We start from the raw sequence: 14,797 nt of genomic DNA, 5'->3' as shown, positions 1-14,797 counted from the left end.
CCTAAGATCTAATCTCAACCTACTCTTTCACACTTTGAAGCCATTCCCCCTTGTCCTGTCACCACATGCTCTTGTAAGGAGTCTCTCTAGAGATGTATATACAAAGCAGATCACAGTTAATTTCCTGCAGGTACAATTTTCCCCATGTTATTTTAGTTCTGACATCAGGGAAATAGAGGAAAATAAAGCCACTTTGCTCATTTTTAAGCATGGGTTCTCTACCAGCACAGCTGCTAAGCAGTGACTCAAGAAAGACCAAGGATTTATAAAGGTAACAAAGGACAAACTCCTTTGCACTAAAGAGCTGCACTAAAGAAAAATCTCTTAATACCATGGAAAAAAATCCCAACCCAACCCAGCCCCAATATAAAACATATCAGACAAACTCGTGCACAGCATTTGACAGCCAGGGCTGGCTCTTTTTAATTGGAGAGACAAAAAACCCAAGTTTTTAAAATACAGCCATTGAAAAGACAACGAATTAAGAAACATGTAAACACAGCAGAGGCTTAATTACAGGTTGCACTGCTTGGTTCAGTACTTGCCCACTCCCCTCTGCCTGGGAGAGAGGGAATGACCCAAGTACAGCACAGAACCACCAGCTCAGGGGGTGCTCGAGCAGCACCTGCCCCTTAACATGCTAATGAGACACTCCTCTATAGTACCTTGTCCTGGAGTGACCTTATGCTCCAACTTCTCTCAAAGGATGCTCAGCACATCTGCTCCACCCCAGACAAACAGAGGGCCTAGTGGGTAACAGCTTGAATGGTCCATAAGATTCAGTAAAAATGGGGATCGTCTCTAAATTCTGGTTCCACAAGTAGGGATGGGGAGGGGGGGGAGAGAGGGGCACAAAGTAGGAAAAAAAAAAAACCAACAAACCATGTATAGGCTCATGCACCTTTTGCAAGGGAACCCTCCAGAAGTGATGAGCAGATGTTTAACAGCGACCTTGTGTGACAATGGTCTCACACCCAGCACTGATGCTGTTCAGCCAGGAAACACAACTCTCCTGCAGTGTGGAGATACCTTCCTCCACAGGGTTCCTCTAACACCACATGGCCTACAACCCAGAGGGGATAAATCTAGGCAGGGTGGGAGCTGAGGGAAAGCTAGGAGGGGAGTTAGGGTGCTGCTGTGCTCAGCTCAGCCATGGAAAGATAGTCTGCTATCCCCAAAGGCTCCCAGGGGAGCGTCACTTGTCCCTAAAGGATCGTGTATTGCTGCAGCACAGGCAGGTCCCCCCAGGGAGGGAGGGAGGAGTGTCCAAAGTGACATCCAGGTTCCTTTGCCATGGGACACCTGCAGCAGGTGGCCACCCCTTGCCCTGGCACAACAAGGTAGCTGTCCAAAGGGAGCTTTTGCTCCAGCCTTGGGAAGACACGGCTCCAGCCCATGGCACAGACTCCTCGAGGAAAGAAAAGCAAGCCACAGTCTTCACTGGCACAGAGCAGAAACATGGTGTGACACAAGCATTCAGCAGAGATGAGATCATTAGTGTCCTCTACAACAGAGACTGGCCAGCTCTACTAAAAACCACAACCTGACACGTGGTGAGTAAAAGATAACTTACTTTGGCAAGCAGAAACACACATTTATCACTGAAATACAGTAGCTGTCTTATTACATAAAGAGCTCCCCTTCCCACCCTGGCCCCACTCCCTCCACCAGCACTGTTCCCCTAAACAAAGCAAAAACTTCCATTTCCCAGCTGCAAGACAACTGTTCTACATTCAGCTGTAGGACAGAGGGAGAGGAACCTGATTCCAGAGCCAAAAGGAAGCTGGACACATCCCTAGCCAGCCACAAACTCAGGGAAATCCAGACAAATCCCACTTGATAGAGCTCATATCCCAGCATTTAGTGCAGGCCTGTCTCTCCCTCTGGTGGGAGGTCTGACCACCTGCCTGCTTGAAGGGCAGCTCAGCAGGAGGGATGTCCTCCAGGTTTGGTCCATCAAGCCTACAAAGCTACCTCTGATTTTTAACGGAGGATCGATTTCCTCTGGGAATGTTCTCATGAGTCTACTTAGCTGAAGGCTAAAAGCAGCTTATTTTAGAAAAGAAAAACCCTCATTCAGGCTCTCAGTTCACAACATGCCCTCAGACCTCGCTGGTGACTGCAGGAATGTGCCTCTGGAATCAGAGAGCTCTGCCATTCTTCCAGTTGCTCCTTGGCTTCATCTAGCAGCACACACAGGCTGTGAGCTTCTCAAAACAACTGCATCCACCCTCTGCCCTCACTAATCCTCGTCCCAGAGGCACGAGGGAGCAAACCAGACAACATACACGTGTCCTGTACTGCTGTCTGTCCACACACAAAGCCCGCTCTGTCACAAGGACAGTGTAAGCTCACTCCTAAGACAGCTCCAGTTTCCATCTCACATTCCAGAACTCTTCTCTAGACGTCTCCAGGATGGTCTGCCCCTGCTCTGCAGCAGCAACTGGGACCTGTACGAGTGCAGCAACCAGAGCCTGGATCTCAGGGGCACTCAGGCAGCTGCCAGGACAAGACTAGGAAGGCACTGCTCTTGGCCAGGAGCCTTTTGCCCCCACTTCTTGCCCACCCGGCAGCACTGGGACCTTCACCGCTCTGCCCTCCCTGTGCCACCTCCTCCTGCCCCCACACACCTCACTCCCTCCTGCCAGCCACAGCTCCTGGCGTGACATGGAGCAGGGGCACAGCACAGCTGATGCCCGTGGAAGCCAACTACATCATCCAACTGTTTGTGGCAAAGAATCCAACGCCAGCACGAAGAGGAAGAAGGGGAGGCAGCGAGGGGATAACACCACACAATTCCAAGCAGGCTACACCACAGCCTCCGAGTCCCTCCTCTCACATCCAGCTAATCACCGTGTCTTTCTCCCCTCGTGAAGATTTCAGAAAGGCAAGAAGAATATCCATCCCACACGACCCCAAAGCAACCTCCACACCGCTGGGAAGAAGCGGCGGATTTGGCCTTCACTTGCTCTCTCCTTCCCCACTGCCACAAGGAAAGAGGAGACCAGGCAATCGGGGCAAAGAGGAGATCAGGCAGCTCCACAGCCTCCAGACACTCAAAGCAGCCGATCCCAGAGGAATGTAGTTGATTGGGAAGCACTGAGGCACCACCAGCGCTCCAGCTTGCCTTGCCCTCCCGTCCCCTTCCCGCCCTGCGAGTCCTCTGAAGAAAGGAATTAAGTCAAAAAACGGATATTTATTGTCATGAAGTCTCTGAAGGGTTCTCCTCCTCGGTGCTGCCGTCCCCGGGGGCTGCCCAGCACCTCCCTCTCCTCACTGCCGGCCGTTGTTCTCCGAGGGCTGGCTGGGGGTCTTGGCCTCGCCGTGCGAGGACGTGCCCTCGAACCGCTGCGACGCGATGGCCGCTTGGTGGGACATGCTCTTCCGCACGATGTCTCCTTTCCTCCACAGCACCACCTCCTGCAGGGACACAGCCGAGGCCTGTCAGGGCTCGTGGCACCTTCTCCCGGCCCCACCCAGCCCCGGAGGCCGAGCTCAGCCCATGCACGTTGCACCCACGGACATGGACGTGAGGCCGCTTGCGGAGCCCTCACGCTGCAGCCTGCCTGAAAATTTGGGCAGAGCACCCCTCCCCGGGGTCTGAGCACACAGAGGACATCCAGGGCAGCCCTGTCCTAGTGCTGCTGGAAGGTGAAGCACAGAAGCTCCACCACAGGGCAACAGAGTGGAAAAGAAGTCCAAGGTAGGCACCTTCCACAGGTCTCCCCACCACCACACACATCAGACCTGCATGGGCAGCCCTTCTAGACCATCTTTGCACATTCTAATTTGTTCCACAGGTCTCCCCACCACCACACACATCAGACCTGCGTGGACATCCCTTCTAGACCATCTTTGCACATTCTAATTTGTTCCACACTCCTCCCCACCACCACCCACATCAGACCTGCGTGGACATCCCTTCTAGACCATCTCTGCACACTCTAATTTGTCTAGTTCTTCCAGATATTCAGTCAAGAACATGACTCTCCCACCAGGGGAATCTCAAATTCCCAGTAGGTCCTCATAACACTATCCCAACCAACAGTCCAAGGAGAACAGCTCTGTTTCTCACCTGCTGTTTGAAGTAGCGTCTCTCTTCCTCGTCAATCAGCACCAGATTGAGGTAATAACGCACAGAGAACTTCTTGTTGATGTCCCTCATTGTTGGAGTCAGCTCATAGCCAGCCAGGAAGAGTCTGATGGGGATGGACTCCCCTGCAAAGTGCACAGAGCCATCAGCACACACAGGATGTGGATAGAAACCAGGAGAGCACCAGCAAAACAGGAACTCACAAGGCCACAAACTTTTGTCACCGTTTCCGCAAGTGGACTAACATGAGCTAGAAGACCTCAACTCCCTTCAAAACTCAGCATGCACGGTCCACAGCCAGATCCTGCCCTTGCTGACAGCTATTCCATCTCCACTTTAGCAGCACGGGAACCTGAATCACGACAGCACTGCAGGAAAACATGAGTAAGGTGATATTTTCCCTGGCAGGTGACTCTGCCGGGCAATGGAACTGGAAAACAAGTGGCACACAGCAAGAACACCTTTCTGCTCCGAGGTGCAGCAATGCCAGCTGGTGGCCCACGCCAGCACTGAATTTATGTCTGGTTCTGCCACTGCTTCATCGAAAGAATTGCAGCTCATTGTGCCTCAGTTCCCCCTCATCGCACCAGAGAAGGAAGGGAGTCATATCAACCACGTGTGTACACTGCCCTGAGCCCACCAGTGCAACAAGATGCTACAACTGAGCACACAGAAGATACTGCAAGATATCCCCACCCCAAAAGCCTTCAGAAGAGGAGTTCTGAGGGCTCACGTGCCCTCTCACCTCTCACAGGAGCCCCGTCCATGATCTCGTACTTCGCTATCGTGTCGTTCTCGTGGTACACGTTGGGCCCCGTGCCCGTCGTTTCCCTCTTGATGATGTCGATCTCCATGTGTTTGATCTTGATTCGCACCAGCAGGAAGTAGATCTTCCCCACAATCACATCTTTTAAGTGATACCTGCCACGGGAGGGAAGAAAGCGCCAGGATCAAACCCTGTGCAGGGGTCCAGGGCTCGGGCTGAAGAGCAGGAACTTGCTCTTATCCACAGCCCCCCTGGATGTTGCACATGGGAAGTTGCACATCAATCACTGCCACCACTTTCATCCTCTATTCCCTCAGAAATCCACAAGGACATTTAGCACGATCAGATAAATGAAAAACAGAATTTTAGGCTGTATATCTGCAAGAAACCCCTGCGAGAGGCAAAGGCGCCTCACTCAGTTTTTTAGGTCAATTAAAACTAACCCAAATCACAGAATAATTTAGGTTGGAAAAGACCTCTGAGATCATCGAGTCCAACCTTCAACCAACCACCACCTTGTCAACTAATGATACACTGCAGGGAGATTTGCCAGCATCAGCTGGGGAAGATGCATTATTTTAAAAGTGCTGTTTCCAGCAGTTTCTGTGCCTGAGTTAAGGTCCCACTTCAGCTGTATTGTCTGGCAAGGAGCAAACATACTTTGGAGACACCTGGAAGTACTGATCTGGCCAAGGATACAGGGAGTGAGAAGCTACTGCAAGAACTTCAAGCTGTGCTCCAAGCTCAGTAAGGCACAGCCACTGCTTCCCACTCCATGGTCCAGAGAGCACAGGTGTGGGGCAAGGAGAGGAACCCATGGATCTGAGCTGTCTCCCAGCCTCCCTGGAGCACAGGGACACAGAACCCATCTGAGAATCACAGGCACACACGCGCCTTGGGCTTCCAAACCTGCAGCAGCTGCTTCCCCACAGCCCCCAGCTGCTCTTGAGGCACTCACTTGGACTTGTTGTACTCGAACTCGATGTGCAGGCAATCCTCAATGCCCACCTCCATCTTGATGGAGGAGTTGAGCTCTGGGTAGGTGCTCAGGGTGTGCACCACGATGTCCATCTCCTTCACCACGTCGTTCAGCCGGCGGCTCACAGTGGCACGGAGGAAATACCTGTGAGGACAGATCCCTCGGATCAGGGATGGGCAGGGAAGGACAAGGGGCTGAACGGGTTGCACTGGACTATCCAAGCAGCCTTACTGGTACCCTGGCTGGTGGAGCAGCCACGCTGGGAAAGACAGAAGGGAATTTTCAAAGGGAAAAGCAGACCATTCTAAGACTCCTCTCAGCTTCCATGCACTTGTGAGCCTGAGTTACCTAAGCCCCATTTTGGGGATCTGAGTAACAGCCTGCACATGTTAGAACTGCTGCTCTTTTGCAAGAGATTAGATCACTCCAGTCTCCACAGACTCTCTGTGCGGTTCTCAGATTTTTCCAAACCCCACTTTGAAGCCAGTGACTGGATTTTAAGTCAGTTGAGTGCCTTGATGTGAAATACAGTTTGCAACACACGGACAACTTACAAGCTCAGCATCTGTTTGCATACAGAGCACAATTAAAGTTGACAAGGCTGATTACAGCAAAAACGTCCTCATCAGAGACTAAACCAAACAATTTATTTTGATTTTTCGAATTATCAAATAAATTAGCAAGTATTTGATTGATTCAGAAGGGGCTGATTTCTCTTGCCACTCAAATGAGGCAAAACAAGCTCCAAGAAAGCCTGATTCATGCTTGTAAAATAAAGTCCTCAAAGGCAGCCTTTTACAACTCAGCCTCCCGAAATTCATTTGGAGTTACGTTGCAGGGATGTCTGGGAAGGGATTCTGCACTCCTGTACCATCCCAGTGAACAGCAGCACTTTCACACTGCACAGAAGCAGAACTGGGGCCAGCAAGGGCAGCAGACTCACCGTAGCTTCACGTTCTGCCCCGTGTAGGACTCGTAGGGTTTCTCCACGTGTGTGAACTCGAAGTCAAATGTCTGTGATTGAGTGAATTCCCCAGGGCGGGCCAGGTCCTTCACCAGAGACACGAACTCGTGGTGGTTTCCTCGGTCATAGTAGAGTTCTAAGGAACACACAAGTCCAGGTTTAATCCCACGTGATGCAGGAGCTTGCACAGCTACGAGCAACTCTCTTGTCCAGGTCACTGCTCTTTCCTCACCATTCACAGACCCTGCCAGGGGAGCCTGTGGATGCAAGGCACTGCACTTGTTCCCTGCTCTCCATCAGAGCCATGTGCAAGCCACAACCTTCCTCCCTCAAAAAGGAAAAGGTCCACACAGCTCACCTACTACCATGGATCAGGAGCTTGCCTTGGGATGACAAGGGGCACCTATTATCAATATTAAATATGGTCAGACTGACTGAGAACAGGAGCTGAAGCTCAAGCAAACCCTTCCAATAGTTTTCCACACTGTATTCCCGGCCAAAGGCATTGCCACTGTGAGGAAAAACCACCACTGCTTCTCTGGAACAGCAGACAGTGACAGAGCAAAACAAAAGGACCAGGAGGCTTCCAACTGTTCCTGCTTATCCTTTTGGAACAAAGAGTTTGAGTGGTCTTGATTCGCACCAGGGAATAAACAGTGACTGCTGCTGCTGCACAACTACCAAGTGTGTGGGGAGGCAGCTGAGTCAACTGCTCCAGCAGCCCCTGGAGAGCACAGCAATGGCCATGTGAGCACGGGTGAGGGAAGAGCATTCACCTTTGGGAGCACTGCTCAAACCAGCTCAAGTAACCAGCATGGTCACATTGCCTCAGCTTTTCCCACAGCCTTCTTGCGTCAGCAGGAAACTACAGGTTTCCTCATTTAATGAAAGCAATCCTCCACACTTCCACCAAGTTTTCTCCCTGAAGTCAAAGCACCAAGACCTTAAAACTCTGCAATTTGCATTAACACAGCTCGGTGTTACACATCAGCACCAACGAAACCTGCCCTTCCCAGCCCTGCGTGTGAGCTGGTGCCTGCAGGACACCCACACAGTCCTTCTGCAAGGTGAAGCCTTTCTGGTTAGATGAGGAAACAAAAACCCAAGCCACCAGACAATCATATACACACAAGTGTCAGCACTAAACTGCTCAGAGGAGGCTGCTCAGAGGTATTTGGTGGTGTTCAGGAACTGCAGCTCTTCCCTCCTTGAGATGCACGAGGAGATTTCAGCGTTTAAGTGATGTCTGTTCCTTACAGCCCTTTGCTCACCTTATCTCTCTAATGGAAATATTGGCACTGCAAGTCCCCTCGCTTACGCACAACAGCAAATGTCATCAAGCCCTTTGGGCTGGGCAGGCAGGTGACAGAAATAACCAGCCCTCTCTGCACTGAGTACGTGTGTCCACTGAGAGGAAAGTGCTCGCTGATGTGACAGGGAGAAGCCACGTGCCACAGAAAAAGAGGAATCAGCCTATATCATCTTGCCACATGATGCAGAAAGCAAAAATCAAACTTAAAGCAAGGGGAAGCAAATGTCAGTGTACACTGAGCTCTCTGCTCCCTCAGAAGGTCATAGTTTGGCACTCTGCAGCCATAAGCAGAGGAAGGATGGATGTATCCCACACTTAGCCTGTCAAACAGGTACAAGCCATAATTTCAGGTTTTCAGAGCTATAATGTTTATTGAGAAAACAGACTGCCAGCATTTCGGTGGCATGTTCAGGGCACAGCAACCACAGGTGAAACGAGATCTTAAACGGGTTCTGTGCTCACCAGTGTGCAGGACCCAGCACTCGGTCTGGCCTCTGGTACCTGAACAGCAGGTGACACATCCCTCCTTCACATCTCAGTCTCCCTACCTGTCAAATTGTCTCACCTAGACACTGACCTCATGGCAGCGAGAAGTCAGAATATAAGGCAACAGATGGAAAGCACTAAGAAGTGCCATCAGCAGCACAAACATCAGTCATTTATCAAAGTGGCCTGAGGGGCAGTAAGAGACGACTAATATGCAGCTGCCAACACACCCTACTTGGGCAACAACATGCATAGGTATGGCTCAAAAGTCTTCCATAACAGGGAATGAGAGGCAGGTGAGGCAGCAGAGAGGGGACAGTGGAGCAGGAACGAAGTTTGTGCTTAATTTCCACTGGCAAACATATCAAATAGGAGATCATAACCTGGGTCCTCAGGAGCAGCCTCACCTACACTCCATCATTTACAGGTTCTCTGTCCTCCTCTTTCTTTCCAAAAAGCAGAGCCAGGCACAAGCAAAGCCAGCAAAACTCTCAAACAGCAGTGCTGGGGTTGGGTGGGAAACCTCCAGCTCACGTTCCTGCACCACACAATTTGCAATGCAAAGGCTGCAGGCCCACGGCTCTCGTGCAGTGATTTTGGGGGCTAAAGACAAGCACAGAGAGCCACAGACGTGAGGCCTCACAAGCAGTCACATCACCAGGAACATCCTGAACTTATTTTGGCTTGTGGGACTCAGGCATGTCCATGAAAACACGGACAGCTCCGCTCGGATCAAAGAGTGGGCGTGGCAGCTGCCTCTCCTCCACGAAAGCAGGAAATATTCAACCTAAATTGGTTCCACGCACAGATAACCACGAGTTTTGAACAACTTGAAGTCACCCAACTAACCATGCAGGGTTAACGCTGCGAGTTAAAGATGAAATCAGCCAAGCTGAGCCTGCAGGCCTCAGGGAAGGGGATCTACCCAGGGAAAAGGTGGTGTGGGGTCAGGGCTGGGAAAGTGATGTTGGTGATTTAGGACACGCGGAAAAACCCACCCATCACTGCCTTTGGCAGAGCCACTGCATCCCTGACAGAGTCAGCAGGCACATGAGAGATGCAGACAGACAGCTCAGAGCAGTGAGCACAGCTGGCCTTGGCAGGAGGTCCAGGCTCAGACCTGCAGCTGCAGGACAGAACCGAATTTCACCCATTTCACAGCCGAAATGGGTGACCGAGCAGAAGCGAGAAATTAGGACAAGGGAACAATGACCTGGAAAAGGACTGGAATGCCCTTCCTTCCGCCGGGGCTTGAGCCTGGAGAACAGGCCGAGCTGCCCAGCTCGGAGGATGGAATAATGTCAGGCAGCCGTGGGAATGCTGTGTGTAGCTGAGCATCTCCTGGGAGTGAGAGTAACCTACTTGGCACCAGCAAGGATCCTGGTACCGTGGGGCACAGCGATGCTCCCTGGATCCTTGGGACCAGCAAGGATGCTGGTACCGTGGGTTGCAGTGATGCTCCCCAGACCCTTGGCACCGGCAAGGACCCCTTAACCCTTGGCACCAGGGGGATCCTGGTACCATGGGGTGCAGTGATGCTCCCTGGATCCATGGCACCAGGGGGATCCCAGTATCGTGGAGTGCAGTGATGCTCCCCGGACTCCTGGGACCAGTGACACTCCCCAGACTCTTGGCACCAGTGAGATCCCAGTGCCACGGGGTGCAGTGATGTTCCCTAGACCTTTAGCACCAGCAAGTATTGTGCTACCGTGGGGTGCAGCGATGCTCCCCAGACCCTTGGTACCAGCGAGGATCCCTGAACCCTTGGCACCGAGGGGATCCCAGTACTGCGGGATGCAGCGATGCCCCCGAACCCTTGGCACCAGCAAAGATCCCGGTACCGCGGGACACTGCGATGCTCCCCGGACCCACGGGGGGCACCAGGAAGGCACAACCGGGCCCGCAGGCCGCCCCACTCACCGATCTGCCCGATGAACTCCACTTTGATGCCCTGATGCTCCAGCCGCTTGTTGGGGTTCTTGAGGGTGAGCACCACCCGCCCGGACACGGTCTCCCCGTCGTAGAAGAGGAAGTATTTCTCCTTCTTCCCTTCCTCCGTCTTGTGCTCCACCCGCCGCCGGCTCTCGGCGTCGCTCAGCACCAGCTCCAGCTCCGCGCTCTGCCCGAACCCGAAGAAGCTCATGGCCCCGGCGCGGGGGGCGGGCGCGGGCGGACCCCGCGGCCCCGCTGGCGGATCGGTGCCCCCCGGGGGGGCGCGGCGGGGACACCCGCGGGATCGGCGGGGACACCCGGGGAGGGGCGGCCGGGGCGGCGCGGGGGGGGCCGCAATGCGGCAGCGATGCCGGGGGGGGACCCGCGCACCGCAGCTCCCACCGCGCACCCACCGCCACGCCCGGGCCGGGGCCGGGGCCGGGGCCCGCCCCGCTCCTTCCGGGGCAGCGCCGCCGCCGCCATTGGCCGCGGCCGCGGGCGGGACCGCGATTGGAGCGTTCGTACCCTCCCGGCGGGCACGGCGGAGGCGGGATGGCGGCGGAGCGGCTGCGGGCGGCGCTCGGGGCATGGCGGCTGCGGGACCTGGCGGCGGGTGCGGGGCTCGGGCGCTCTGCCTGTGTCTGTGTGTCTGTCTCTTGGTCGTGGTTCTGGTCTCTGTTCCGGTCTCGCTGTCTCTTCTCTGACTCGCGGTCCCGGTTTCGGTCCCGGTCTCTCACAGGGGCTCTCAGTTTCTCGGTCCCGGTCTCTCTGTCCCGGTGCCAGTGTCGGTCTGTGTTCCCATCTCTCTCTCTCTCAGTCTGGGTCCTGGTCCCCGTCCTGGTCTTGGACTCTCTCCTGGTCTCAGTCTCTGTTCCGGTCTCTCGGACTCTGTTCTGGTCTCTGTGTCTCTGACTCCCGGCCTCGGTCTCTGTCCCGGTTCTGGTCCCAGTGGCGCTCTCTGTTCCCATCTCTCAGTCCTGGACTGTCTCCTGGTCCCGGATTCTCTCGTGGTCTCAGTTTCTGTCCTGGTCTCTCGGTCTCCCTGTTTCAGTTCAGGTCTCTCGCTCTCTCTGTCCTAGTTCTGGTCTCGGTCTCTGTCCCAGTCCGGTTCTCTCTGTCTAGGTCCTGGTCCAGGTCTCTCTGTCCCGGTCTGTGACTCCCGGTCCCAGTCCTGGTCTCTCTGTTTCCGTCTCTCGATCCCGGTCTCTCTCTGTCTTAGTCCCGGTTCCGATCGCTGTCCCGGTCTGGGTCCCGGGGTTGGGGTCTCTCCCCGGTCCCGGGGTGCGGGTGACACCCGGCATTGGGATGCGCTCCCGCTGAAACTCCGCTGTCCCGCTGGGTTCGGTGCATTCCCTGTTTATTTCAGAGCTGGGGTCGGTGCATTCCCTGTTTATTTCGGAGCGTTAGCTGGGGACAGACACGTGTTTTGGAGGAACGTCGCACCTGGCGCTTATAAACTCTTTTTTTCTCTCAGTGTGGGTGGACACGGTGTGGGATCTGGATTTCACAGAGACTGAGCCTCTGGATTCCTTGATAGCAGAGGAGATCACAGCCGACGGGCTCGACACCTTTACCAGCCTGTACAGTGCTCTGTCATCATTTGCTGCTCAGGACCCGGGGAACAGAGAGGTGAGACCACCCAGTGTCTCCTGAGCACGGAGCCAAACCCCTCATTTTCTGTTTGTCACCTCCGTCCTGCCTTGAAATTAACAAAATACTCAAAGACTGCCCCAAACAATTCTTGTGCTATGTGCTGGAATGCTTCAGAGGGAAGCTACTCCCAAGTTTTAATAATAAATTTATAATTTACCATAATATTAACTATATATGGTGTTATGTACTACACTTATTAAAACATCTTTTAAAATATTTAATTTATAGGGGGTTGGTCGCAGTAGCAGCTGTTTAAAATCTGAATAATGGCTAATTTTGGACAGCTGTGTTGTTATGGGGTCTCTCACTGTTCCTCGCCTGTTTTGCCTCAGAATATCTGGACTGTGCTTGCTGAGAACAACCTGTCCCACCAGGCTCTGGTGGCCGTGCTCCATCACTTTGTGCACGCGGGGCAGCACAAGAGAGCAGGTGCACAGCAGAGGGTTTATGGTCTGCACGCAGCTGGGCTGTACTTCCTGCTGCTGGAGATCCCAGGTGAGCCACGGGATGGGCCTCTTTATTGCTGGATGGAGCATCATTCAGGCAGGATCAGGCTTTTGTCATTTCTGAGAATCCCAGGTGGAGCAGGTGACGGTGTTGGCACTGTTTGCCTGCTGTCCCTGAAATCCTCGGGGACCAGCCTGAGCCGTGGGGGGAGTGTTGAGTGTTATGGTCTGGTGGCAGCTTGGCCTCCTGTCACAAAGTGGTTTGATGGCCTCAGTCCGGGTCTGTATCCTGTGACAAGGTCGACAGGGGAGCCTGCACAGTGCACAGAGCTGGGACCACACAGATCCCTCTGGTCTGACAACAATACACAGAGGTGGCAGAAGCTTATTCCTGTTCCTGCTCTGTCACTGGAGAGGATTTCACTGTGCAGCAGGTTTGGATGGGTTCTTTTGTGAAAACAAAAATACGAGTTTAAAGTAACCAGCAGGTGGGGTTTTCCAGCAGGTTGGTTCACAGCAGGATCCTTTTGTATTCAAGGCTGAGGCATCCTCTGAAGTTTTGCTGATATTCATCTAGAAGGGGTCAGACAGCTGGTGATCCTAGTGGAGAATGTCAGTGCTGATGACATGTCATCCTGGTGCACTTGGGCTTTGTTCAGTTGGTTCTTTGTTCTTCTCTTGAACTTTGTTAGGCTCTAGGACAATGCCTGTGGAGAGATCATAGAGTCACAGGCTGCTTTGGGTTGGAAGGGACCTTAAAGCTCATCCAGTCCCACCCCCCTGCCATGGGCCACCTCCCACTAGCCCAGGCTGCTCCAAGCCCTGTCCAACCTGGCCTTGGACACTTCCAGGGATGGGCTGTGTTGCCCAGGTGATTTGGTGTTCTCTGTGTTTTGTCTGCCAGAGGACTGATGTTGTCTTTTCTGGGGCAGGCAGCATCGGTAACCGACTGTTCCATGAAGTGATGTTTGATAAGTGCCTTTACACCCTGACAAAGTGTTGGCCTCAAGAACTGAAGAAAAGAAAGAAGATTCATGCTCCAAGCTCTCAGACCAATCCAGGAAGGAATAGAAAGAAAGGAAAACGACACAGGAATGACAACTCCAATGTAAGATGTTTGTGTAATCTCTTCAGGCATAAATTGCTATTAATAAGGAAATTGTTGGCAAGATGTTTCTCTTTTCTACCTATATAGATGGAAGAGATATTGGAAGAGGAGGAGGAGGAAGAGAACGATGAAAATCTTTACTTTTCAACAGAAGATCTTCTTCAAGTCCGCAATGCAATCTTCCTTCTTTTGAAAAACTTCTTGAGGCTTCTACCCAAGTTCTCCCTAAAAGAAAAGCCTCAATGTTTGCAGAACTGCCTGCAGGTAATAAAGATTCAACTCGAGGAACCTTATGCCCCCCAACACAGACTCTCGGGGGGCGCAGAGCACTCCACATGGAGGGGTGGCAGCCCTGCCTTTCTTTAAGTGGTCCCTGATGAGTGTCAGTGGAAATCTGGGAGTGGGGTGTCTGCTCTGTGTCTGACTGACACTTAACAGCTTAACACTTGCTGGCTGGTGCCAGGTGTTTTGTTCAAAGAATCATAAATCATGGTTTGGGTTGGAAGGGACCTTAAAGCTCATCCAGTTCCACCCCCCTGCCATGGGCAGGGACACCTTCCACTAGCCCAGGTTGCTCCAAGCCTCGTCCAACTTGGCCTTGGACACTTCCAAGGACGAATGAGCTCAGCTTGGCTTTGTTCCCCGGCAGGTCTTTGTGGAAATGACAAGCTTTGAGCCAGTGGTGCACGAGTTCCAGTTTTCATCAGCAATGTGAGCAAATGATTCTTAATGTTTATACGATGCTGTGAACAAGTAAAGCCTTCAGTGCTTGTGTTATTGTTCTGTTTATATGGAAATGAAAGTGATGAATTCTTTTGCTGAAGATAATTATAACATGTTCCACCTACTAAGAGCAAACAGCATCTTGTGAATATTGAATGTTTTCCAGTCAATGAACTCTTTTAATTGTAATAGTTGTAGTAACTGTTTCTCTGCAAGACACGTCTCTGCCTTTTTTCTTAGGGATGTTAATAAAGCCAAGTACATTCCTGAGCTGGCCTATTATGGACTGCACTCACTGTGTTCCCCTGTCCACAGTACAGAAGATAAGGTAAAAG

General features: G+C 52.7%; 2 protein-coding genes across 2 annotated transcripts in view; one reads left to right on the top strand and one right to left on the bottom strand.

The window, feature by feature from the left end:
- Positions 1-393: 393 nt before the first annotated feature.
- VPS26B (VPS26, retromer complex component B) lies at positions 394-10,927 on the bottom strand. Its single transcript, XM_027721016.2, has 6 exons — positions 10,521-10,927; positions 6,782-6,938; positions 5,818-5,982; positions 4,839-5,014; positions 4,076-4,218; positions 394-3,420 (listed from the first exon to the last, which is right to left on the bottom strand). Exons 1-6 carry the CDS (start codon positions 10,741-10,743, stop codon positions 3,274-3,276), a joined length of 1,011 nt encoding a protein of 336 aa, XP_027576817.1. The 5' UTR covers positions 10,744-10,927; the 3' UTR covers positions 394-3,273.
- Positions 10,928-11,023: 96 nt separating this feature from the next.
- Positions 11,024-14,797, top strand: part of NCAPD3 (non-SMC condensin II complex subunit D3) — a 30,580-nt gene continuing 26,806 nt past the window's right edge. Inside the window, exons 1-7 of the mRNA XM_039379987.1 lie at positions 11,024-11,145; positions 12,007-12,161; positions 12,518-12,680; positions 13,564-13,739; positions 13,827-14,003; positions 14,389-14,450; positions 14,703-14,790. Coding sequence (XP_039235921.1) covers positions 11,085-11,145; positions 12,007-12,161; positions 12,518-12,680; positions 13,564-13,739; positions 13,827-14,003; positions 14,389-14,450; positions 14,703-14,790 — 882 coding nt within the window. The 5' untranslated portion in view covers positions 11,024-11,084. The remainder of the gene's footprint in view (positions 11,146-12,006; positions 12,162-12,517; positions 12,681-13,563; positions 13,740-13,826; positions 14,004-14,388; positions 14,451-14,702; positions 14,791-14,797) is intronic.

Source organism: Pipra filicauda, unplaced genomic scaffold (assembly GCF_003945595.2).
Source record: "Pipra filicauda isolate LSUMZ 115617 unplaced genomic scaffold, ASM394559v2 scaffold182_size1470994_pilon, whole genome shotgun sequence".
NCBI classification, from domain to species: Eukaryota; Metazoa; Chordata; class Aves; order Passeriformes; family Pipridae; genus Pipra; species Pipra filicauda.
The sequence above is the reverse complement of the archived record's forward strand: the minus strand, read 5'-3'. Positions and strand labels throughout refer to the sequence as shown.

Coding starts and splice junctions, on each gene's coding strand:
- VPS26B (XM_027721016.2), bottom strand. CDS start 10,743: ATGAGCTTCTTCGGGTTCGGGCAGAGCGCGGAGCTGGAGCTGGTGCTG. Junction 5,983..6,781: donor GGGCAGAACGTGAAGCTACG/GTGAGTCTGCTG, acceptor CTGTCCTCACAG/GTATTTCCTCCGTGCCACTG. Junction 5,015..5,817: donor TTCGAGTACAACAAGTCCAA/GTGAGTGCCTCA, acceptor CTCCCGTGGCAG/GTATCACTTAAAAGATGTGA.